The sequence below is a fragment of the Neovison vison genome, chromosome 9, assembly GCF_020171115.1.
Source record: "Neovison vison isolate M4711 chromosome 9, ASM_NN_V1, whole genome shotgun sequence".
NCBI lineage: Eukaryota > Metazoa > Chordata > Mammalia > Carnivora > Mustelidae > Neogale > Neogale vison.
This window is the reverse complement of record NC_058099.1, coordinates 19,136,259-19,161,433: the sequence shown is the minus strand read 5'-3', so window position 1 is coordinate 19,161,433 and position 25,175 is coordinate 19,136,259. Positions and strand designations below refer to the sequence as shown.

Below are 25,175 nucleotides of genomic sequence, written 5' to 3'. Positions count from 1 at the left end.
GTTCCTTCTGCAATGAAGTCTGGGAAGGCTTCCTGGAAGGGGAATCTGAACCTGCCTAGAAAGATTTGGAGGTTTGCACACCTGCTCTTCCAGCTGCAAGCCAAGGATCTGGGAGGATGTTTGGCAAACAGAGGCAGAGCGCCCCGGTAGGAGTTCAGGTAAATGAGGGTGGGGCGTCGGGTGGAGGACTGAGGCAGGTGGTACCAGGCGTGCGGGATCGCCCATCAGACCTCACCGTGGCCATCTGGGGAGGCGAATTGGGAGGGAGCCGGCTGGACGCAGACTCTGGCACAGGCTGCTGTGAGCATCCTGGCAAGAGGAGGGCGCCTGGGCAGGGGCAGGACAGGAAGGGGCAGTGGCCTCGGGGCCAAGAGTGTCTCCAGAGTGTCCTTGGGGTGCCCATCTGATGCCCACAAGGATACACCTAGTGGAGAGGTTGGTCCCTAAAAATCAACCATCTTACAAATACGTTCGGAGCCCTGGAGATGGGGCCACGTTGGAGGCAAGCCCACTTGGAGGCACAAAGAAAACAGAGCCCCCGACACTGGGAGTCCAGCAAGGAAGGTCGGCTTCCTCACATGCCCAAAAGCCCTGTGAGTTAGTGGCACGGGTGGGAAGATGCACCACCTGGGTGGGGGGCGGCAGAAAAGCTGGGGCCACATTTTTCATACAATTCTGTGCATGAGTGGCCCAAGCTATCTAGAGGGACGGGACCATAACTGTGGCACCTGACACCCGTTCCCTTGGCTTCTCGGCAATCGCCCTCCCAATAGCGTGGACGCACAGACCCACACCTGCCACATCCTTTGGTCAAAGCAGGAGCCACGCTATGCCTGGGACACCTCGGCGGGGGACGCTGCCCTGGATCCCTACTGCCACACCCTCGGCTCCCCCTTCCCACCTTCATCTCCCTGCAAAGCCTCTTGGCACCCAGGTCGGGGGACCCGGAGGCTCAGAACCTACCAGAAATCTTCTCTTCTCAGCTAATTGCCATTTTCAACTCCACTGAGAAGGACCCACTGAAAAGTGAAATAGAAACAGGCCTTGGTGGGTAGGGAGCAGCGAGTGTGGTGGTCAGCCACAATGACTGGTTGGGGTTGGGGGGCTGGAGAAAAAATGAAGGGAGGATGCAGCTGGGGTCGGCGGGTCGGCGAGAAGCTCTGGCAGCGTAGGAAGGAAGTGCAGTACCCGAGAAAACCGACTTCGGAGTCAGACGTTGCGAGACGGTGCAGGCAAGCCTCTGGGACCTCAGTATCTCGTCCAGGAAGGGGGCACATGGCAGGGGTCCGGGGGGCTGGCATGTGCCCTGTGTGAGCCTGCCATGCCGAATACTAAGCTCAAGGATCGGTGTCTACTGGGTACTCAGGAAAGGGTGGCTGGTGTGGCTGTCTGCTACTAGGCAGAGCACTGGAAAGAGAGTCCAGGCTCCTGCTTTGGCAGACACCAATGTGCTGTGCATCTCCTACCAGCTCTGACCTCAGTAAGGAGGGGCTTGGCCTGGCAGCCTCTAGTCAAAACGCCCAAGGTCCTGACTGAGGCTGTGGGGGAAGGTTGGAGAAACCCCCATAGGAAGGCAGGCAGAGTGTGGAAATGGGCACTCAACGGATCCCCGCAGGAAAGGCTCGGCTTATCTTCGAGCCTTATACCTCACAAACTTGAGTCAAGAAACCACACGTCGAGGACACACACCACAGATGTGGGCAGCTTTGGGAATTTTTTCTTTTCTTCTTTTTAAAAAAGATCAAAATTCATTCTTCTTTATTTGCCCCCATGATGAAAATAGATACGTATTATTAGCCAGAGGTGGATGGTGCAGGACCAGGAGACCCCACAGATCACTTCTGGGCAGAAGGTGACCTCAGTCCCAGCACTTTCTATAGGGGCCGGACCCCTAGAAAGCTCCCTTTCCAGACCGCCGGGCCAACACCCCTTGAACAGCAGAGACACCCAGCAGGCAAGGCCTGAGCTAGAAGGACACCTCTCAGGAGGGGGCTGTGGGGCCTTCAGCAGTGACTCCAGCTGATCCCCTGCCCGGGGGGCAGCAGCAGCCCGCCCACCAGCCTGCCCCCGCCAGCCAGTTCTGGGTCTCCAGAAATCAGAAGAGGCAGGACCCCCATAGGCTTTGGGTCTGGCGCATGTTGGCAGAGAGGGAGCGGCTCATGTGCTTGGTGGTGGAGCAGATTCCCTCGGCGGCCTGCATGGCTTCTGTGAGCGCCGTGTTGAGCTCCTCCAGGTCTTCCAGGTCCAGCTGGATGGAGCGTCGCTGCCCCCTGACCGCTCAGGTGGGGGTTGAGGGGGGCCAGTCAGCAGGGGCTGCGTGGGCTGAGGAAGCCTTGGCACAGAGCCCGGCCCCCAGTGACAGGGCTCTCTGTGCAGCAGGGGGTCCAAGGTCACCCAATGCCAAGTGCACAGCAGAGCTTTCCCCAGGCTGCTCTGGCTCTAGGGAAGACACTTTCCACATCTGCGTCTGACCTCTTCAAGTCAAAGGTCCCAGAGAAGGGTCTTGCCTCCCTCCCTGGCCTGGCCTGAAGCCAGTGTCACCCCAAGGGGAACCAAGTGCCCCCTGAGCAGAATCTCAGGCAGAAGGCCCTCCAGCCCCACTGCATCTCCCACGCTCACCTGAGGCCCCAGGGGTCTGTGGGGCTTCGGCAGGGCCCGACCACTGCAGCACAGAGTGAGGTTGTGGGATGGTGAAGGACAAGACCTTGGTCCCCTAGGGCACCGTCCCTGTGTGGATGCTGTGGCTGGGCTGGGGCGGGTCCGAGTACAGGTTCACCTGTCCAGGAGGGGAGACATGAGCAGAGCCACATCAGGGTTGGGGCAAACTCCTCAACAGGCCTCCCTTCACTCATACCATCACTTAGGCACTCAACAAACGTGCCTTGTAATAACTACTGCTACCTTTAGTGGAGCCCTTGGGCGGGGGCCAAACACGGGGCCAAGGACTTACAGGCCCTTCCATCCTCTGTTCACGGCAGTCCTGAAGGGGAGGCCGGGCAGGGACCATCATCTCCATTTTACAGAAGAGGAAACTGAGACTCTGGTTAACTCACTCAAAATCTCCAGCTGGAAATCCTTGGGCTGAGACTACAACCCTGCCATGACCCTAAAGACTCTGGTTTCCCAGATTAATCATTTTTACTAATATTTGTTACCATAATTTATGATGTAACTGCAATTATAATTAATATGGTATTTCACATTTAGCAAGTATATTACAATTATATATTACTAATAAAAACGTTTTTAATCATAATTATCCTATTGATAATAATGACAATTGATGAGTGTCTGAATGAGTGAGTAATCCATCACATGCATGAGCTCCTCTCTCAGTCATAGCAGGTTTCTGTCATCTGAGGGTGGATTTCATATGGTCAACAGCCCAGTGGGTGAGGGAGAAGTCTGGAATCAGGCCAACAGCCAAGCAGGTCCGTGTGAAGCACAAGATCAGAGGAGACCCAGGAACGGATGGCGGGCCAGTGCAGGGCTGGGCAGCTACGGTCTGTTCTGGTGAATTACATTCTAGCAGACACAGCTGTGCTTGCTTAGGTGTCATCTAGGGTCTTTCATGCTACCACAGTGGCCGTGAGTCACTACCAGAGACTATATGGCCCACAGAGCTGAAAATATTCACCCGTGGGCTTTGCCACTGGTCACTCTGAGTCCTACAACAGGCGATTTAACAGACATCTCTTTGCGCAGAGTGACTGCTCAATAACCAGAAGCCACTACCCTCATATTCATCATCACCATTATGATTGCCGTTCCCATCATTACACATCACCATCACCACCACAACCTTCATCACCATCATCACCATCACCAGCATCATCACCATCATCCCCACTACCATCATCATCAGCATCATCACCACCATTATCATCATCACCATCACCATCACCACCATCACCATCATAATCACCATTATCATCATCATCATTACCACCATCACCACCATCATGATCATCACCATCATCACCACTATCACCATCACAATCATCGTCATCACTACCATCATCTTCACCACCATGATCTTCATCACCATCATCACCACCACCATCACCACCATCATGATCATCACCATCATCACCACCATTATCATCATCATCACCATCACCATCACCATCATCATCACCCTCATCACCATCAACATCACCAACACCATCATCACTATTGTCACCACCATCACCATCACCAATGTCATCACCATTATCACTACCCACCATCACCATGACCAGCATCACCACCATCATCAGCATCACCAGCACCATTATCACCATCATAACTACCATCACTACTATGACTGTCATTATAACCATCACCACCATCACCACCACCATCACCATCACCAGCACCACCACCATCATTCTCTCCATTATCATCACGATTGTCATTTATGGGGCCATCATGGAGGCAGGTCCCTGGAAACACTCTTCCCCTGGGGTGCCTCAGTGCCTCCCAGCTGGTCAGGCGGCTTATCTTACTGCTCCCCGCCGCCCCAGGGTCAGACGTGGGCAGTGTAGGGTACACGCCTGATACACGGAGCTCCCTAGCCCCCCGGCAGGCAGCCTCTCCCTGCTTAAGCTGCTCTTCACGTCCTGGTTGTGGCACAAAATCCTACTCCAAAGCGAGGGACAATGGCCCAGCACGGCCTGGCCCCCATTGCCTCCCCCTCCTTCGGACCCAGCATCTGATGAGAACAAAGCTGGACTTTAATATTCTTCTCTGCCATCTGCTCAGACCCACCTGTGGGGGCTTTCCCATAGCACCCCTTTCCTCCTAGGGTGACCTGAATCTGGGGAAGGCCAGCTCCCCACCCTGCCCCTCCCCCACCCTGCCCTGGCAGGTGCTATGGTCCCAGTCTCCTGTTGCACAACTGAGTGTCAGGAAACAGCCAGAGTAGACTTCCCAGTGGGGCCATCCTGTGTTTGCTCTGTCCACAATGAATCAAGCCACCGCCGTGGACAGTCACTTTCCACCAATGACCAGCTGCCCCGTGCTGGGAAAAGGACGGAGGGCAAGCAAGAAGGGGAGAGGCTGGCAGGTGGATTCCAGTCCCTGCTTCCTGACCGGGACATGGTCTTGGTGAGTCATTCCTTCACTCTGGGCCTCAGTTTCTCCCTCTGCACAATGGGGGTGCTAAGCCCTTCCCTGCTTGCTACCACAGTTCGAGCTATTGTTCTGTAATAGCAGGGTGAATCGTCTCACATGGAATGGTATTCAACCGCTCTATGAAGAAGCAGTTTCCTGTAGTTCAACCCAATACGTAGCACCTTTCCAAATAATCGCAGCTACGGGGTCTTGCACACTTACTGTGAGCAGGAGCTCTGTTGGGTGTGATACGTTTTCATCATATTTCCTGCCAAACTTCTCTTGGCATTGGGCCTGGGCCAGTTGGAGGGGCGGGCAGGGAGGGGTGTCCAGATGCTCATCCCACAGAGGTATTATGGCATCCCTGAGGTTGTAGGAAGATGGAGAAAATGGTACTGCATCGGGCGGGGGTGGTGCTGGGTGCACTTGAAGGAGCTACTTGGAGAGCCTCTTGGGAGGAGACAGAGACCTCCAGGGGTACCTGAGTGACAGCGAGGACCCCTCCTTCCTTCTGAATGGGGCTCCATTTACTTGCTGCGAGAGAAAGCATTCATTTCTCTCTACGCTACTCAGCACACACAGGGCCACGGAGTGTGATTCAAGGACAGGGCACAAGAGGGAAGAGTTGTTGGCCTGGGGCCTGACCAGCGTCGGTTGTGAAGAAGGAGGTTTAGGGCTGTGGGTCACTCTCGTGCCAGTACCGGGCACCAGATCCCCAGTGACAGGCAGGCTTCTCTGTTACTTAATAAACTTTGTGTGTGTGCATGGACATGTGCATGGATGTGTGTATGAGTGTGTGCACGTGTGTGCATGGATGTGTGTGTGTGTTCACGTGTGTGTGCGTGTGTGGTATGGGACATCCTCTAAAGCTCTGAGCAGAAGCCCCATGGCCCAGGGTAACGGGGGCGCTCTCCCTGTAACAGTCAGCTCCCCGCTGAGAGAAGCAGGGTCTCCAGTCCGCCCCAGTCGCATCATCTCACACCGGGACCGCTGTAACGGCACCTGGCTCCCTACCCTGACCCCCCAATCTTCCCCGCCCAGAGGGAACTTTCTTTTTCTTTTTTTTTTTTTAAGATTTTATTTATTTATTTGACAGAGATCACAAGTAGGCAGAGAGGTATGCAGAGAGAGAGAGAGAGAGGGAAGTAGGCTCCTTGCTGAGCAGAGAGCCCGATGCGGGACTCAATCCCAGGACCCCGAGATCATGACCTGAACCGAAGGCAGCGGCTTAACCCACTGAGCCACCCAGGCGCCCCCAGAGGGAACTTTCTAAAGAGCAAATCGACTACTCGTCTCCCACCTCGCTTAAAACCTTCCCATTTCTCCTGATTCCTGCGGGGTCCAGGGCAGACTCCCCAGCCCGGCTCCTGTGCCCTGCAGGCTCGGTTCCCGCCAACCTCTCCAGCATGGGTCCCGTCACTCCCACGCCATCCCACTGCCGGCCACTCGGACCCAGGTCCTCCGCACGCCCCACGTTCTCTGCCCTCCACTCTTCCCCGCTGACGAACTCCGCTCCTTTTCTCAAGACTCAAATTAGGGCAATGCCCATCCAAAACACCAAGTGAGCTGGCAAAAAAAAAAAAAAAAAGAGCAAAGAAAAGAGGAAATCCCACTTCTGACAAGGATGTGGAGGAGGGGACTCCTCTGTGTCGCCAAATTGGCACCACATTAGACAGTGTTCGTGTTTTTGATTTGTCATTTCTCTTTGGGGAGAGAGTTTTTTTTAAAATCAGCTTAATTGAGGTGTAATTGGCATACAATAAAACGCACACATTTTAGGTTCAGGGTTCAGCGAGTTTTCACAAATGTGTATTATGCGTGTAACCACCCCTGCGGTGGAAATGGGGCATACGGCCACGGATCTCAGAAAGTGCTCTTCCAACCTCTGGCCCTCAGATTGCCCTCCTTGCCCGAGGCAACCACCGGTCTGATTTCTGCCATTCTAGATCCGTTTGGGGGGTTCGAGAACATTCTGTACCTGGAACCAAACAGTATGTGCTTGATGAGTCTGGCTTTTTTTGTTCAGCAGAATGTTTTGGAGATTCGCGGCTGTTGTCTTATATGCCAGTAGTTGGTTCCTTTTGATTGCTACATAGTATTCCCTCTATGAAACTGTTACAATCTGTCTTTCCATTTTCCTGACGACTGGCATTTGAACTGTTTCTGGTTTTTGGCTATTTCGAATAACAGAATAACATCATAGTCGTGTCCGTGACATGTTTTTCTCTCTCTTGAATGGTAGGGCATGGTAGAAAGGGATTTGGTCACTTTCTGACTCGTGGCATTCCCCACGAGGAATGGTGAACATCACCATACGAAATGCTAGAGGCAATTCTCTCTCTATAAAGCTGGAAAAAAATAAAATGCTACGGATATAAAGAGGGGGCACCATTAAGTACGGGGAACCTAGGAAGAGCACGACAGAGGTGTGCATCCATTAAAATTATAACCACTGACTACACGGAAACATGGGAAATGACTCAAAATATATGAAATGAACAGGGATACAAAACTGTAACATAACATAAGAAGGCTTTGGGGAAGTATTCGTTCATAGGGCTAAAGATCTGACCCGGTCAGGCAGAAACACTCATGGACTGTGGATGCGCACATCTGGGGTGCTGGGCACTGTCGGGGCCGGGGACCTCCTGGTGACGACAGAGGCCACCTTCCTGTTCCACGGCAGGGGGTGGAGACCACACGTGCATCATTTCTTGTTTTAGATGTTGGGAGCTAGTTCAGGTAACACCACATTTACTGGAAATAGACGTGTAACTTGGACACCTCCTCCTTGTAGAAGGATCCCTGCCTCTGAGGCTGGGTTGGCAGCCCCCTCCCCCAATGGACTTTTGTTCCCCCATGGTTGTTACCACACTCAGCTGGAATGGGATCAGTGGTTTGCCTTCATGCCCTCACATCCGCCCCAGAGCCCTTCCCCATCACCCACCCGAACCCCACCTAGCCTGGGAAGTGTCTGAATCACTTTCAGCATTTGATTTGTTGCTGGTTTTCACTCTGGATGCTCAGTGAGGCACAAATTGGGTAAAAAACCTAAGAGCTTTTAAAACAAGCCAAAACAGGGCCAACTGAGTGTCTCAGTCAGTAAAGCGTCTGCTTTGGGCTCTGGTCGTGATCTCAGGGTCCTGGGATGGAACCCCATATCAGGCTCCCTGCTCAGCAGAGAGCCTGCTTCTCCCTCTCCCTCTGCCCCTCCCACCTGCTCTGGCTCCTCTGCTCTATCTCAAATAAATAAACAATCTTTAAAACAAAAGAAATCAAAATGAAAAAACAAAACAAAACAAAACAAAAACCTCTTAGCTTGCTTAGAGGTCCCTCTATGAAATCTACACACGTTTAATGATACGACTCCAGCCCACACCCGCCTTGGCTTTGAACAGCCTGACCTTGGGGCCCCTGTAACCCTTCAGGTCAGGGTTCTGAATTAGACCAAGGCTTGGAGACTTTAGCTACAGTGGGCTTTGGGGGAGGGAGGGAAGGATTTGTGCAAAGCATTTCACAAGAGTTCATGGATTGTGTCACCATGGGGCTCTAGGGCTCCTCCCACAGCTCATTATAAAATCACTGTCCCCTCCCACCAGCAGCTCTGCCTGACTCCAGGTGTCTCTCCATCTAGGCATGGCGCTGTCCTGGGCTCTTGCTGCCCTGAGCCTCCTTCCTCTGCTGCATGCCCAGAGCCCAGTGTGTGCCAACCTCACAGCAGCGCCCATCACCAACGCCACCCTGGACCAGGTGCGTCCCTCGGCCCCCGAGCGCCAGGGGCAGCTGCCTCCTTCCCTGGGCTCCCCTTCTCCCGCTGGTTTGTGGACGCCCCCCCACCCCCGTCTGATTCTGCCCGCTTCTGGCTGCTTCTGCCCTCTTCTCTCCTGGGTCCTGGGGTGACCTTCTGACCAGGCTCTGGACGCATTCTTCTGCTTCCTAACTCAGAAGCCTCATGGCAAGTTCCCTCAGAGGGGACATCCTGTCCTGGGCCCGGAGGGCCACCCAGTGTCTGGGGAGGTTTCTGACCCTCAGAGTGAGCTCCTGCGTGTGCCCTCCTCGCCTGGGGCCCCAGTCTCCCTGCGTGTAAAAAGGAGGGGGACATCTTTGTACCTGGCTGGCTGGCAGGCAGGGGCATTCGGCTCCCAGCTTCTGTCATCAGCTCTTGGCTTCTCCCCAGATCTCTGGCAAGTGGTTTTGTATCGCCGCCGCCTTCCACAACCCGGACATCAATCAGTTGGCTGGAATGCTCCAAGCGGGCTTCTTTTACTTGGAGCCCAACCATACGGATGACACAATACGGCTCATAGACTACCAAACCATGTAAGACCCCCACATACTAGCTTGCCCCCAGCCCCAGGCTTCTGCTCCTAGCTGCTGGGAAACCTTGAGCAAGTCCCTCCTTCCTCCTGACCTCAGCCTTTTCATCCGTGGATGGGGAGGGCGGTTTACTCGGCCCCAACTCTTGCCCTCGATGATAGTGACCGGTGATTGTTCACTTCTTCCCCTTGACGATCTTTCTGTTTCCCCCTTCCTTCTCTCTGGCTTTAGTGGGAATCATTGCATCCATAACTCTACTTGTCTAAAGGTCCAGAGGGAAAATGGGACCCTGTCCAAACACGGTGAGGACCAACGGGAGGACTGGGGTGTGTCATGGGGACCTGTGGATGGACCAGACAAAAGGGTCAGTGCTGGGGCGAAGCCACAAAGAACCCAGGTCAGGCCTTCCTCCTACATTTCTGATGTCCCAGGGTCTCCACACTGCAGTAACAAGTAATAACCGTCCCCAGATTTGAGCTCTATGTGCCAGGCACTGTTTGAAGTAATTTTACTAGGATTAACCCACCTGAGACTCACAATCTTAGGAGGACCTGACAGCGATCAGCTGAGGAAACAGAGAAACAGAGAGGTCAGTTGTTTCCCTGAAGTCACACAGCCTGTAATTAGAACTAGAATTCAAACTGAGGGCTGGCTGCAGGCCTGCCTCTCTCCACTACTCTTTCCCCTTTGGGACCTGAGGGTGGCAGTCTGTGTCAGGCAGGGAGTGACCCCACTCCTGTCCCCACCATCGCCCCAGAGAGGGCACATAGTAGGAGCATACAAATGCTGGTGGTATTAAACCAACAGCCCTGGGCAGCCCTGAGGCTCCTGTCTGTGCCTCACTTTTCTCATCTGGAAAGAAAGGCCCTGACAGCCACAGTCAGCACGAGGCTCCTACGATTCCACAACTCTTTGCAAGGCCCGGCACACAGAGGGAGTGAAGGTCGTTGGCCCAGGTGAACTCCCAGCCTTCACTGACCCCTGGGGGGGCCACGGGAACACTCATGGTCCCTCACCTGTGATCAGACCCATTGTGCTATGTGGTCTCACCCAGAGGTTTTCTTCTCCAGAGTCCGGCAAAGAAGACTTTGCCGATCTCCTGCTCACCAAAGATCCCAGGATCTTCATGCTGGGCCACTCCCTGAGAGATGAGCAGAACAAGGGACTTTCCTTGTATGGTAAGCACCCCTCCAATATCCACCTCACCCAGCAGACCACCTGTCCCTGTGGCTGGGCCCCCAGAACCCCCGCCCTCCCCTGAGCCCCAGCGAGGCCCCCGGCATGCTCACCCAGCCCCCTTGTTCCCTCCTGCAGCTGACAAGGCAGAAGTGACTGAGGAACAAATGAGAGTTTTCCATGAAGCCATCACGTGCTTAGGCATGCAGACGTCGGAGATCAATTACACTGATGCGAAAAAGGTGAACGCAGTGCAGACTAGGCTATGCCCGCCATCGGAGCCATCCTGCCTGGGGGCAGCCCCAGAGGCCTGGATAGGGAGACCAGCCGGCCAAGGCTGCATAGTGAGGCAGGATGTCCTACTTTTAAGCACCTGCCTCCCTGCAGGGACAGCTGAGCTCCCCAGAGGCCCAAAAGTTGAGGGCCCAGGAGGGAAAGTCCCTGGGGAACAGGGAGGACAGGAAGGGAGGAGGAACAGTGGGAATAGGGTGGCAGTGGGAATTTGACAGGGAAACACACAAGGGTGATTATCGCTTACACCTGCCGGCCACGGCCCAGACATCAGATACGTCAGAGGCTTTCCTTGGTCGTGTCCTATAAGGCAATCTCTAAAATCACAGAGCTGCTGAGTGGGCTATACTTTTTCAGATAGGCATGAAATACTTTTATTATCATCAAAGTAAAAAGGTCTCCGTTGGCCACCTGAGGCCATCTCTCCTGCCCACCAGCAGCCTAAAGCTCCTCCAGTCCCCACTCCTGGCAGCTGCAGGAAAGGCCTGGGCACACAGCACCAACTGGCTCTGGTGTGCAGCCTGCCTTCCCCATCCACTGGCTGGGGGACCGCAGACAGGCCGCAAGGCCCCCTGAAGCTCGGTTACATCATCCCCACAAAATCCAGATCGGTCCAGGGGCTTGGCAAGTCCTCAGTACACAGCAGCGGTTTGTAAAGCCTCGAGCCCCCATCTGGAGTGCAAGAAGCTGAGGCTCAGAGCTGGACCGTGCCTCGCCCCGGGTCCCTGAGCTGGCGCCACAGTCCGGAGCTCATCCACCCTTGCCCTCACAAGAGCCCCTCGCGTCACCAGGCTCCCCTCTCACTGTCTTCCAGGATCTGTGTGGGCCGCTGGAGAAGCAGCACAAGGAAGAAAGGCAGAAGGAAAAGGAGGAACACACAGCGTTGGACTAGGACCCTGGGGACTGTGGGACCCATCCTCAGCCCTAGGCCCACCCCTTTTGTACATGATGTTTTTGTCTCAGGTGCATTAATAAAGCTTCTGCCTTTGAAACAGGAGGCAGGGGCTCGTTTGCTCATGTTGTCATTCATTCATTCATTCATTCATTCATTCATGGGTGTTGAAACCCTCCCTGAGCTGAGCCCTGGCTGATCAGGGCATAAGGCCCAGCCCTTGGTGGGAAGAGCCCCCGCTCTCCTATCCAGCATGGCTGGGGGGATGACGGGAACAGAATGTTGTGGGAACCCAGCACGGGGAGGTTCCTTCTGCAATGAAGTCTGGGAAGGCTTCCTGGAAGGGGAATCTGAACCTGCCTAGAAAGATTTGGAGGTTTGCACACCTGCTCTTCCAGCTGCAAGCCAAGGATCTGGGAGGATGTTTGGCAAACAGAGGCAGAGCACCCCGGTAGGAGTTCAGGTAAATGAGGGTGGGGCGGCGGGTGGAGGACTGCAGCAGGTGGTACCAGGCGTGCGGGATCGCCCATCAGATCTCACCGTGGCCATCTGGGAGGCAAGTTGGGAGGGGGCCGGGCTGGAGGCAGAGAGCAGCAAGTGTGGTGGTCAGCAGGGTGGGGCGGGGGGCTGGGAATAAAGCTAAGGGAGGACACAGCTGGCATTGGTGGGAAGCTCCCGGAACTTACGAAGGAAGCGCAGTAACAGGGAAAACAGACTTTGGAGTCAGGCATTGTGAGATGGTGCAGGCCAGCCTTTGGGACCTCAGTCTCTCTTCTAGGAGGAAGGCACATGGCATGTGCCCTGTGTGAGCTGCCATGCTGAGTACCGAGCTCAAGGATCGGTGTCTACTGGGTGCTCGGGAAAGGGTGGCTGGCATTGCTGTGCTACTGGGCGGAGCACTGGAAAGAGTCCCGGCTCCTGCTTTGGCAGACACCAATGTGCTGTGTGTCTCCTGCCAGCTCTGACCTCAGTTAAGGAGGGGCTTGGCCTGGCAGCCTCTCTGGTCAAAATGCCCAGTGGGGGCACCTGGGTGGCTCAGTGGGTTAAAGCCTCTGCCTTCAGCTCAGGTCATTGTCTCAGGGTCCTGGGATCAAGCCCCGAATCAGGCTCTCTGCTCAGCGGGGAGCCTGCTTCCCCCTCTCTCTGCCTGCCTCTCTGCCTACTTGTGATCTCTCTCTCTGTCAAATAAATAGATAAAATCTTTAAAAAAAGTGCTCAAAGTCCTGACCGAGGCTGCTGGGCAGCATGGAGAAACAGAAACCCCCATGGGGGGTGCCTGCGTGGCTCAGTCAAGTGTCTGGTTTGGCTCAGGTCATGATACTGAGGTCCTGGGATCAAGCCCCACATCAGGTCTCCCGGCTTGGTGGGAAGCCTGCTTCTCTCTTTCCCACTCCCCCTACCTGTGTTTACCCTCTCACTCTGTCAGGTAAATAAATAAAATCTTAAAAAGAGAAAAAAGAAAACAAACAAACCCCCATAGGAAGGCAGGCAGAGTCTGGAAAGGGGCACTCAATAGATCCCCCGAGGGAAGGGTTCGGCTCGTCTTAAAACTTTCTACCCCACAAACTTGAGTCAAGAAACCATACCTTGAGGACACACACACGCCACGAATGTGGGCCGCTTTGGGAATTTTTTTTTCTTTTTAAAAAAGATCAATATTCATTCTTCTTCATTTGCCCTCATAACGAAAATAGATTTTTAAACGCATCAAATATACAAATATCACCGATGCATACATGTTCCAGAAAAGCTGAGGTACACGCTGCTACGAGCTGGGGAGCAGGACAGGGGCTGGCCTCCCGGCTGTACAGCGCGGCCCGCAGGGAGCTGCCCACCAGCCAGGTCCCACAGGGATCCCAGAGACAGAGCCGGGGGTGTCGGGAGGAGCTACAGAGAGGGACCATGGTGGACGGCTTCCGGGTCCCCCGGGGAGTGGGGATCTCTCTTCCCAGCAGGCCCATGGGAAAGGACTCTCTGACCATGGAGAAGCTGGGTGCACGTCCTCCTAGGGGCCTGACATCTTGACATTTCAATGGTCCCAAAGTGCTCTACTGGCCACCAGTCACTAGGGGGAAAGTGCCCGGACATCCCTTCCCCAAGATGCCGACTCCAGAGCGGCGGATCCTGGACGAAGAGACTCGTTTGCACCAGAGACCGAGGCCGGAGCCCTTCTTATCTGGCCTTGTGGGTTGAACCAAAGACCAGGAAAACTCCGTTTCAAAACAAATCTGTCCGTCTGTATATGAAATACGTATTATTAGCCAGAGGTGGACGGTGCAGGACCAGGAGACCCCAAAGATCGCATCTGGGCAGAAGGCAGCCGAGGTCCCAGCACTTCCTGCAGGGGCCGGGCCCCCGGTAAGTTCCCTTTCCAGACGACCGGGCCAACACCTTGTGCAGTGGAGACACCCAGCAGGCAAGGCCTGAGCTAGGACACTTCTCAGAAGGGGCCTGTGGGGCCTTCAGCAGTGACTCCAGCAGACCCCCTGCCCGGGGGGCAGCAGCAGCCCACCCGCCAGCCTGCCCCCGCCAGCCAGTTCTGGGTCTCTGGGGAAGTCAGAAGAGGCAGGAGCCCCGCAGGCTTCGGGTCTGGCGCAGGTCAGCGGACAGGGAGCGGCTCATGTGCTTGGTGGTGGAGCGGATGCCCTCAGCGGCCTGCATGGCTTCTGCGAGTGCCGTGTTGAGCTCCTCCAGGTCCTCCAGGTCCAGCTGGATGGAGCGTCGCTGGCCCCCGGCTGCTCGGGAGGGGGCCGAGGGGGGCCAGTCAGCAGGGGCTGCGTGGGCTGAGTGGGCGGAGGTAGGTCCTGGAGGCACATAGTACCTGAGGAGAGAGGGGGCTGTGTTCACACACCGCGGCGAGGGCTGAGCAGAGCACTGGGTTCGGCATGCACCCCGTTCTGGCCCCAGCTGGGCCCCGACCCCTACTCTCAGGGGCTCAGTGTCCGCACCTCTCAAGTGGGAGTAATAAACAGCTCCTTCAAGGATGCAGCAGAGGGATGAAGCATGAAGGACAGCAGTGCCTGACCCGGAACAGGTGCACAACGACGGTCCTTCCTTCTCCCCATTGATTCGGTATGTCTTTATTGATCCTATACTATGTGCCAGCCGCTGAGCCTGGCCCTGCGGTGACACCGCTGACCCGCTGCCTTCCCGGGGCTTCTAACCTGAGAGCCAGATGGCAGGGACAGTGGGGTCACCCCAGGCTCTCTGGGAATCAGTCCGGCAGCTCCTCACAGGTAAAGGCACTGCCCCACCCAGAGCCGGCACCGCCTCCTGGGTCCAGGGGCCAGGCTCAGAGCTAAGTGTTTGCTCTACCAGCACATGGTTTGCTTCTTTTGTGGGTACCGTTATGCTGACTTTATGGATGAGCAAGGGAAGATCAGAGGGGCTATGTATGCAGGAGGCTTGGCCCCCAGTGCTAGCTATTCTGGGGGGTTGGCCATAGGATGCTGGCCATGGGACTTTGCCCTTCAGGGACTACTGTCCCCCCACCGAAAGGAGCCACAGTTAGCCACCTCCCAGGATCGACCCAACAGGAACTTTCAGGAGAAAAGCTCCACTGGCTGCCTGGGCACTCACAGTGCCTCTGTCAGTGTCAGCTCAGGGTCAGACAGCTGCAAGGGGCGGTGCTCTATTCACACCCAAAGTTCAGTCATCAGCACCCAGTGATGCCCATACATACCATCTGAACCCCATGAATAGGCTTCTTGCCTCCTATTCCCTCCTCTGGGGACTATCTGGTCTAACGACTGGGTTTCTGCACACCCCTAGCTTCTAGGAACTGAATGACCAGCTTGGCCCCAAAGTGCTTCAAAACTCCCCCTAAGGGGGCACCTGGGTGGCTCAGTGGGTTAAGCTGCTGCCTTCGGCTCAGGTCACGATCTCAGGGTCCTGGAATCAAGTCCCGCATCAGGCTCTCTGCTCGCAGGGAGCCTGCTTCCCTCTCTCTCTCTCTCTGCCTGCCTCTCTGTCTGCTTGTGATTTCTCTCTGTCAAATAAATAAATAAAATCTTAAAAAAAAAACAAAACACAATTCCCCCTAAGGCAGAAGCTACAACCTACCCAGTCCATCTATCTCTCTCTCTCTGGCTGCCTCTCCGTCTACTTGTGATTTCTGTCAAATTAATAAATAAAAAATCTTAAAAAAAAAAAAAAACAAAACCTTTTTTTAGCTAGAAAGCCCCTGGTGCAGAGGCTGGAAGACAGACGGCCAGCAGGTGGCAGCACAGGCCCATACATTCCCGAGGGCACCCAGGCCTGTCACCGAGCATGCTCAGTTTGGCAGAAGACAGCTGCAGAAACCTGAGGGCATCATCAGCCTCAATTTTAGGAGCACTGGAAGTAGTATGGCTCCTGGCCAACTTCTATATACTGTTGGCTTTCCATGCAGTAGTTCGTTTACTCCCTACCACAACCCATTTCACAGAGGGAAACACTGAAGCACAGACTGGGAACAAAGTGATCCCCGGCCAAGGTTAAATGGCTCCCACCGACCAGGTTATGTCGGGCACTACAGCTCAGGGCCTTTCCCCTTCCCTATGACTGGGCCATTTCTGGGGATAGCACCCTGCTTAGGTCTTTCCACAGGTCTGAGCCTGGAAGGACATGGAACAGCCTCAGAAGCGATGAGTCCCATGCCTACTGGGGGAACTCGGGAGCTTTATCCCAGGCCACCAAAACTCCAGGCAAAACCTGCCCTTCCCAGTGAGCAGGAGCATAGTCAGGGGTCTCAGCCCCTGAGCAGGGGGCCTGGGGCCTGAGCGTGCAGAACGGAGCTACACGTAGCTGATGGAGTAGAGCGTTCCCAGACTCTGCTGAGGGCGGCAGACGCCCCACTGCAGGCCAGGTCCTCACGGGCCCAGGGGACTGGCTGGTACTGGTGCCTCTGCTCCCACCAAGCACCAGGGCCCACAGGGACCCCCGCCTCTTGTTGCCACAGACAAAGGCTTCTGACCAAGACTCTGACAGACTCATTTTCCACTGAGGGACACTGAGGCACAGAACTAGCAGGTGTCCTGTTGCAGCCACCTTTCCTCGTCTGTCTCCTAGGACAGCAGTGCGCAGTAGTGCTGTGGGCTGGAGGACGGTGCTGCCCTCTGATCGGGCCACGAGCTCACGCCTGCACCGCCCCGCACATTGCGCACACATCACCGGAGCGCCTGGCCACGCGCCTCGTTTAATCCTTGCACAACCGTCCCTGGTCCAGACTATTACCCCATTTACTAGGTGGGGAAACTGAGGCTCAGAGAAGCAGTCGCTCTACTAAGGCCGTGGCAGCAGCAAGCAGCAGATGGAGTCTGGTGCAGCAACGAGTCTCCAACCTGAACCACTTCTGCCTCCACGGCTCACGTCCTTTTTCTCCTGCAGATGTTCTGTCCACATCCACAAAGAGGGCGTGCTCCTCCTCCAACAGCCCTGCCCAGTCCTCCTCCACGCTCGGGGCCTCAGACACGGGGAATGTCTTAGAGACGGTCACAGCCAAGAGGGGCCTAAGGACCCACAACCACCAAGAGGCATGTATGTGGCCTCCTGGGATCCCAGACAGAAGATGTTCCAGTAAAAACTGAAGAAAGCCCAAGAAACTGTGGGCTTTAGTTAAGAGTGAGTTATTACTATTGGCTCACTATCAAACGTGCCGTATGAACGTAACAACAAGGGAAACTCTGTGTGTGTGTGTGTGTAGGGAGTATATGTAACTCTGTACTATCTGCTCCATTTCTCTTACATCTAAAAATATTCTTAAAAATTAAGCCTATTAAAATACAGTGAGGGAGCAATTGCTTGCTTGCCGGGAAGACCCATGAGGAAATGGGGAGCTTCCCATGTGCTTTCCCTGTGAGCTCAGGGCCCTCTGCCGGCTCCTTCACTGCCGAGTCCCCCCTCCCCCCGCCCAACCGACAGGCCAGGCCTCTCCCTGGGAGGCAGGAGCATTTAGGGCTTGTTGAGTGACTACATGAGTGTTCAGCATGTTCTGCTGGTTATAAATGTGAGGGAAACACAGGAGTACCAGGTGCCCGGGTTCTCAGCTGCCTGACCCGGGTCTGACTATGATTCCTGCAGTGACTCAGACAGGCAGGGAAGGAAGGAAAGGAAGGTTCTTACACAGTGGCTGATGGAAAAGGCATGACGGGAACAGAGGAGACGTAGGCCAAGGCAGCAGGGGCAGGTGCTGGGGGCGCAGCCGCCAGATACCAGAGTCCTGGAGGTGGCCGGGCCGGCGACCCAGCACGCTTGCTCCGCTGCGCGGGGCTGGAGGCTGGGCGTGTGTTTCTCCTGCTGGCTGCCTTGTCTGGCCCTGGGAGGGAGGGACACCAGAGACAACAGTCTGATCACTGGGGAAGATCTATCCAAGACCAGCCCCCCCCCCCAAGTCCCTGCCCTGTGACAGGTGGACACTGGGCTGGCCACGCTGGGAGCGCTGGGCTTTGAGAAACAAATCTTCTGTCCACTTTGCTCTATCCCACACTGGGAGAGCCACCATCCCAGTGAAATACACTACGGGCCCACGAACCCCCATAAAGGAGAGCTGGGGGTCTCTTTGGGAGAAGAGAGTGAGTGTCTGTCCCTACCTGAGGCGGCTGAGTCTGGGCCATCTGTCGCTGGGGGTAGCCCGACTCGACCACACAGGGGGCACTGCAGGGGATCGGTGGCAGACAGTCCTGGTGGGTCCCTGGTGACACTGCCAGCTGGAAGAGGAGGAAGAGATGTTAGGCGAGGATGAGGTCTGATCACTGGCCTGGAGCCCCCAAGCAGACCTCCGTCAGCACCGAGCTTCCCTTGGGGGCCACTGCAGGGGGGACAAGCTGCCTCCGTGACAGTGAGGTCAGCATATAACAAACCTGGGCTCCTGCTGAGGGCCTTCATGCATTCTGCTATCAAATCCAACAAGCCACGGGGCTGGCTGAGACATCACTCCCATTTTACAGACTGGTGAACTGAGGCTCCTAGAGCTTGAATGATTTGCCACAATGTCCAAGTAGGAAATCGGCAGTGCTATCTGAGCCCAAGCCCGGCTCTCCAGAACGCAGGCCCTGAACCTATGGTCCCTCCTCCACACTGAGACAGGCCCATTGTTCATATGGGAGTGGCCCACAGTGGCCCCTCAGGCACGGGGGGTTTGGGGGGGCAGTCAGTGGAGGCCTACGGGAGCAGGTAGAGGGTGGGCACCTCGTTTTCTTCCCCTACAAATTCTCAACACCTCCCCCAGGTGGAATTCCAGGGTTGGCCCACTTCTTCCAGCCGCACCTCAGTGGGAGGCCTCCCACCTGCTGCCCTGGGTTGCAGGCTCCCACCTGTGCCTCCTAGCCCAGCTCAGACCACTGTTTTGTCCTTGTCTGCTTAGCCCATGGCCCAGGATGGGATGGTGCTCAATGAGTGAGTGAATGAGTGAATGAGTGAATGAGTGAATGAGTGAATGAATGAATGAATGAATGGAGGAACGAATGAACAGGGAGGCCTTCTGGGACTCGAGCAAAGGCAAAGCAACACAATGGTGAAGAGCCAGAGCTCTGGACTCAAAACCACCTGGGTTCAAATCCTGGCTCTACCACCAGTAAGCTGTGTGCCCTTGAGCAGGTTACTTAACCTCTCTGGGCCTCAGTTTCCTCACCTGTAAAATAGGCATAGGAATAAAATGGACAAAACCCATTTCATAGGGTTGTGAGGATTAATATTTGTAAATCGCTTAGCATGACGCCCTGCTTCCAGTGGGGGTCTACTAAGGGACAGCTCCATCATTATCACCATTGCCTGAAAGGGCCTTCTCCAATCCTTTCATTCAGGATGTTGAGGCTGGAGGCTCAGAGATGTTAAGGAAGTTGCCTGAGATCACCCAGCAAGTCAGTGTGGGGACTGGGACTAGAGCCCAGTGCCCATATTCTCCAGCCACTGCTCTCCCCATGACTCTTCCCTGTTGGGTCTGGGGGAAGGAATCAGAGTGGTGAGGATGGAGGGGAGACAGCACAGAATTACCCCGCCTGGGCCCTACTGCCTGGCCCCACCCCCACCTCCTCAGGACTTAGGTCATGCGCATGGTTTCTCCGTGTCCTGGTCAAGGAGCGTAGCATTAGGCAGCAGCACCTGGAGACACGGGTGTGAGGACAGGAGATATCGGGAGGGCTGAGGAGCACCCCCAAATCCCGCTCCCTTGTCTGTACCTTGACCGGCCACTGAGGTCAGGGCAGGCCCCCGTCTACGCCCTTTCCTAACAGGAGCAGCCACAGCCTCTATGCACCGACCACTTCCCCAGGTACCATCCCTCACCTGATTCCCGGGTCCTGGCGGGTCGGCACTGGGGACAGGAGACTGAGCCACTGTGTCTTGGGGCCGTCTTGGGGGTCAGAACACGGTACTCCTTGCCTGGGAAGAAACCAGACCGTCCGCTTTGGCATGTTTGGAGAAGCGAGGAGGATCGGGGAGGTCCTAAGAAGGCATGAACAAAGCCCAGCTCTCGCAGGCTGGGAAGCAGGCCAGGAGGACAGGAGAAGCAAGGACAAGCAGGGCTGCTTTCCCCAGACCCGCCACTTGCCAGGTGGCGTTGAGATGGCTTGGGCACGGGGTGAGCTGGGTCTTCTCCTTGTGCTGTGAGCGGCTGTGAAATGGGGGCGTCCCAGTCTCGGTCTCATGGGCGTCATAAGGGGGGAGTGGGGCCGTGTCTGTGAGGTGCTGTGCCTGGCGTCCAGCACATGGACAGTGCGCCTGGCTGGCAGAAGGTTGGACAGATGCTTGGGTCTTTACCCAGACCTGCATCTACTGCCTCGTCCCGCTCTGAGCCTCAAGACAGACCTTCAGAATGTGGCCTGATCAATCCTCTTCTGGCTCCCCGAGTCCCTGCAGGCTTCCCACTTCCTATTCCATGTGTGTTGTCTTGGGGGCTGCCAGACCGGCCCACTGTTCCCACGTCTAACCCCTCAGCTCTGTCTGCTCCGTGGGAGAGGACATGTGTCTCTCACTTCCTGCCACGTCCCCTGCCCTCGGCCCTATGGATCTGAGGTGAACTGATGTCCCCCCACGGGCTGCTATGAGTGACAGCCACCTCTGTAATTTACACACCTGATGTCATGGCTCATTTGTTATCGTCTGTTACCCAGTCAGATTCCTGGAAGTCAGAGCTATGTCCGTGTTTGTTTTCAGGTTAAACACTCTGAAATCCTACTCTGTGTCACCAGAAGTCTTGCTATGCACTGGGTGCCTAGTTCAGGAGACACGGGGGCTGATGCCTTGGGGAATCCGACCTGAAGGTGGGCGAGGGGCCAGTGATCTGGCGTCCGCCCTGCACACAGCAGAACCCTCTTTGTGACCAACCAGCTAAAGGGGCTCCCCCAGAAGCCAGCATGGGGTCCAGGGCAGGGAGGCATCAGACTGTTTGCCGGGGGAAAGAATGGACTCACAGAGGAGGCACTTCCCGCAGCTCCCTGTGTCACAGCATTCACAGAAAATGCTCATCTTTCAATGGCCCATGGTGAAAGGGGGAAGGCTTCCGTGATGGGGGTCCTCCCTGGGGGTTGGGCCATGCCCCGCAGCCCACCTGTGTACTGGCCCCAGAAGGAGACCCTGTCTGGCCGCCTGGTGCCACCAGCTTCTCTCACTCTGTCCCGAGTGGATTGGGCGCTGTCCTCGGTGGCCTGGCTCTTTTCAGAGAACCGCTGAGGGGAGGTTGGCTCAGATTCGGAACCTGGGGTGGGAAAAGAGGGGCATTGAAGGGGGACAGGGGACGTGTCACAGAGCTCAGGGAGAGAGCCAACCCTAACTTGAGGCTCTGGGGCTGAGCTCGGGTTTGATCCTGTGTCTGTCCCTTAGTAACATCCGCTGACACATGGGGACCCCTGACCTTGTGCTGAGCTCTGGGCTGGACCCACTGGGCCGTGCGTGTACCCTCATGGCAATCCCCAGACGGGGACACTGTTACCACTGCAGTTAGCTGTCCCTTTAACTGCACAGAGCAGGTCAATGCCCGGGCCAAAGTCACACAGCCAAGAAGGAGTGAGGTGGGTTGAACCCCACCGCTTGCTTCAGGCACTTCCCCTGCACTTCCGGGCTCTGGTGTCTTCATCTGCAGAATATGGGTGATATGCCCCCCCCTTGCAGCAAAGATGGAACATGAGGACCACGTAAAGCCCTTCTAGAAACCCTCGCGTGCGTGACATTCCATGGCCACTACTGGAAGTGCACTGTACCTCAGACAACGAGGGCCTGAAGAACACACACAGAACCTTCTCCAGGTTCCTTCTAAGGCTACTGCTATGGTCCTTGACCACTGAGCTAACGGGCCCAGATGGGAGCCTCCAGACATCGGTCCGGGCCGGTGCTCACTTACTCAGGGACAGCTGCGGCACCTCCCGAGGCACCGAGGAAGACCTGGCTCGCCGCCTTCCTGCGGGCTCTGCTCGCTCCCCCACTGCGGGCTCAGCAGACAATCTCTCTGTGGATCTGCTAGCAAAAAGGAAAGAGAGGAAGGATGTCAGCGGATGCGGTTTCATGCAGACTCTCCAGGCGACCAGCAAGCAAGCCAACCCAGAAGGAAGCATGAAAGTCAAAATCAAAGACTCTGAGTCACGCTCAGAGAAAGCCTCTGTGTCCCTCCGTTTCCTCATCTGTCGTGAGGGGACAAGGACAGCAACTACGGGAAGGATTCATGAGACAATGTCCGTGAAAACCTCAACCCAGTGCCCTCCCACAGGAACACTTAGGAACAAACAGCTGATCACAGAGGACACGCCGAGGAGCGAGCGAGCAGGTGGACATCCTGGGGATGTCTAGCTCTTGACACAGGTGGGGAGTTCAGGTGATACCTTAGACATTTTATGCATCGAATATTACATAGTAAAAAACTGTCTGAGGGGGAAAGGGGTGTCAAGCCCCATGTGTGGAGAGCCCCAGAGGCAGCCAAGTCTCCTTCCTGCCGCTGGCCCCAGGGCACAAGGGTTGAGCGTTTGGGGGTCACCTACCTGCCATAGTGGGAGCCCCAGGAAACGGAGGCATCCGCGGGCCGGGCCCGGGCCCGGGTGGGGCGGCCGAGGGTGGACACGGGGCGCGTCGGGCTGCCCTGGGCTGGCTGGTGCAGGCTGTCTTCCAGGCGCAGACGGAGCCGGGAGACCTCTTCCTGCAGCTCTCGGATGGCCTGGCTGGGGTGGGGCAGGGGGCAGAAATGAAGGTAACGATGCCGCAAGCTGCAGCCACCCCGAGGGCTGCTCGGATGCCCCCGGCTTGTCCCTTTCCCAGCCGGCACTGGGTCCAGCTCTGCCCTCGACCGATTTTGGAACTTCCTGGTAAGTTCATTTTTCTTGCTACCTATCTCGACCTCTCTCTGAGCTTGTGTCCCTGCACACTTGGTGGGCAAAGCAGCACATCCTTCGAAGGTCACCCAACCCAGCCCCGCCCCACGCAAGGCCTCTGAGTAGCTTTTCTGAAGAATCAGTGGCCCGTTGTCAAGATCACAGGGAGGGTGCAGAATGATGGCGTTGCTGAAGGTCCACTTCAAAATCTGCCTTCTAAGTGGCCTGGGCTGCCCTCTATTTTTAAAAAACATTTATTTATTTGATGGAGAGAGAGAGGGAGCACAGGCAGGAACAGTGGCAGGTGAAGTGAGAAGCAGGGAACCTGCCACGCACTTCAATCCCAGGACCCTGGGGGATAGGGACCCTAGCCAAAGGCAGATGCTTAACCAACTAAGCCACCAGGCGACCCCCCTCCCCACCTCCCACCAACCTCTGTCTGTAGAAATGCTAACTAACAGCTCAGGCCGGCTTCCTTCCCACCCTTACTTGGCTGTCCCTCCTGGCTTCCCCTGAACATCTCCCAAGTTGTTCAAGCCTGGTGATAGAAGATACTTGGATGTGAGCAGGCTGGAAGGGCACAGCGCTCTCGACAAGGCTGCTGTGGTCCCCAGGGCCCCGCAAACACGGACCAGCCTCTTACAGGCAAGTAGCTCAATGAGGGGCTGGCGTCTACAGGGTAAGTACTGTTTGCGCGTCTTTCCAGCCAGCACCCGTATCTCAGGGTCTCATCTGAGACTCTGACGTCACGGCCAATGGGGCTCCCCCACCACCCTGCACGTAAACCCCTACACACAATGCGTCGGCGTCCGGGCTCGGCACAGCCTGGGCTGGTGCCAGGGCTCCATCTCCTGTTTGGGCCAGCTTCTGGGGCAGGGCTCCCCTCAGGGCTCCCTCTTGCTTGGTGGCCCCGGAAAGGAGGCTGAGTGTCTCCAGGCGCCCCCTGCCGCTCTCCCGGGGTGTCTGCGGGAGCGGAGAGCTCTCTAACTGGGCCCCCAGGCAGTGTGCGTCCAGGGCAGCCAGGTCTCCTGGCAATCCCCAGGGAGACCTTTGTTGGGGTTTCCAAGGCCAAGAGCAGGGCGTCGGCAAGAGGCAGGAGGGCGGGAGCTCCTGTTACCCATTCACCCCTGCATGCAGGACTGGAAGGCAACTCTGGGAGGTGAAGGTGGCCCGGTACTCAAAACACTCACTGCGGTGTCCCTTGCCCCCTCTGTGTATTTCAAGCAGGATCTCAGTCTTGCTGACTTCATGCTTTTGTGACTGAGAGCCTGCTGACATTTCAAGTTCATCCTTCTCTGTCAACTTTTTCCCCTGCTAAGTTCCCCATCTCTGTATCAGCATCCAACTGGCTGGCCAGCCAGAAGTCTGACTCATTCAAGACCCTTCTCCCTCCCTGAATGCCCCCAAAGTTAACCAACTCCTAAGTCCTGTGGGCTCAATGCTTACATCTCTCTTCGAACGCACCCCATTCCCACCTACTGGCCCCACTGTGTCTGTCCTGGGGGAGCGGCTTTCTTGGCAGTCTGCCCGCCTTGCCTCCTCACCCAGCGAGTGGCCAGACAACTCCTTCTAAAACGTGAACCTGACCTTCCCATTCTCTTTTAAATCCCCCTCATGGTCCTCAGCTATACCCATATGCATTTATGAATATTAAATGAACTCATTTCTCTGAGCTGAGCCACTATCCAAACCTCTCACCATGGTGTTTGAGCCCTCTGAGGCCCCCCCAGGCCTCCTGGTATCCCTGTCCACTGCTCAGCGCTCATCACAGCATCCACGCTCAGGGACCCCGCTAAAATGAACTGCCTCTGCCAAGGTGATGGGCGCTCCCTCACCCACAGGCCTTTGTGCATGCTCTTGTCCCTGCCAGGAACTCTTCTCTCTCTCTAACTTCTGGTCTCCGCTGAGATACCCCCTCCTCCAGGAAGCCCACCCTGAAGCCTCTGTCTGGGCCTGATGTCTGTCATTTGTGTTCCCACAGTCCCTGGAGCCTCTGCTGCCACCGCACTTAGACTGGTGAGTGTGACAATGTGTTTCTTTGTTAATCCTACAAGATGGCGAGATTGCCTACGCCAAAGACTGTCTTGTTTGCTATCATATTCTCAAGGGCTGGTGTATCGCTGACCCACAAG

At 55.9% G+C, this 25,175-nt stretch overlaps 2 protein-coding genes across 6 annotated transcripts in view; one reads left to right on the top strand and one right to left on the bottom strand.

Moving 5' to 3' along the window:
- The first annotated feature begins 8,730 nt into the window (after positions 1–8,730).
- LOC122916857 (alpha-1-acid glycoprotein-like) lies at positions 8,731–11,895 on the top strand. The gene is made up of 6 exons (XM_044264243.1): positions 8,731–8,844; positions 9,272–9,414; positions 9,643–9,713; positions 10,482–10,589; positions 10,726–10,829; positions 11,693–11,895. Exons 1-6 carry the CDS (start codon positions 8,731–8,733, stop codon positions 11,768–11,770), a joined length of 618 nt encoding a protein of 205 aa, XP_044120178.1. The 3' UTR covers positions 11,771–11,895.
- A 1,536-nt stretch (positions 11,896–13,431) lies between these two features.
- The window catches only part of AKNA (AT-hook transcription factor), a 42,024-nt gene continuing 30,280 nt past the window's right edge, over positions 13,432–25,175 (bottom strand). For 3 of the 5 annotated variants that reach the window (XM_044265059.1, XM_044265063.1, XM_044265060.1), the window contains exons 16-23: positions 22,717–22,893; positions 22,086–22,201; positions 21,297–21,443; positions 20,298–20,471; positions 20,033–20,128; positions 18,340–18,456; positions 17,873–18,065; positions 13,432–14,591 (exon numbers count right to left, since the gene is read on the bottom strand). In XM_044265059.1, the coding sequence (XP_044120994.1) occupies positions 14,327–14,591; positions 17,873–18,065; positions 18,340–18,456; positions 20,033–20,128; positions 20,298–20,471; positions 21,297–21,443; positions 22,086–22,201; positions 22,717–22,893 (1,285 nt within the window). In that variant the 3' untranslated portion in view covers positions 13,432–14,326. The remainder of the gene's footprint in view (positions 14,592–17,872; positions 18,066–18,339; positions 18,457–20,032; positions 20,129–20,297; positions 20,472–21,296; positions 21,444–22,085; positions 22,202–22,716; positions 22,894–25,175) is intronic. The other 2 variants (XM_044265061.1, XM_044265062.1) reach the window with 2 other exon arrangements.

Coding starts and splice junctions, on each gene's coding strand:
- LOC122916857 (XM_044264243.1), top strand. CDS start 8,731: ATGGCGCTGTCCTGGGCTCTTGCTGCCCTGAGCCTCCTTCCTCTGCTG. Junction 9,714..10,481: donor TGGGACCCTGTCCAAACACG/GTGAGGACCAAC, acceptor TTTCTTCTCCAG/AGTCCGGCAAAGAAGACTTT. Junction 10,590..10,725: donor CAAGGGACTTTCCTTGTATG/GTAAGCACCCCT, acceptor TCCCTCCTGCAG/CTGACAAGGCAGAAGTGACT.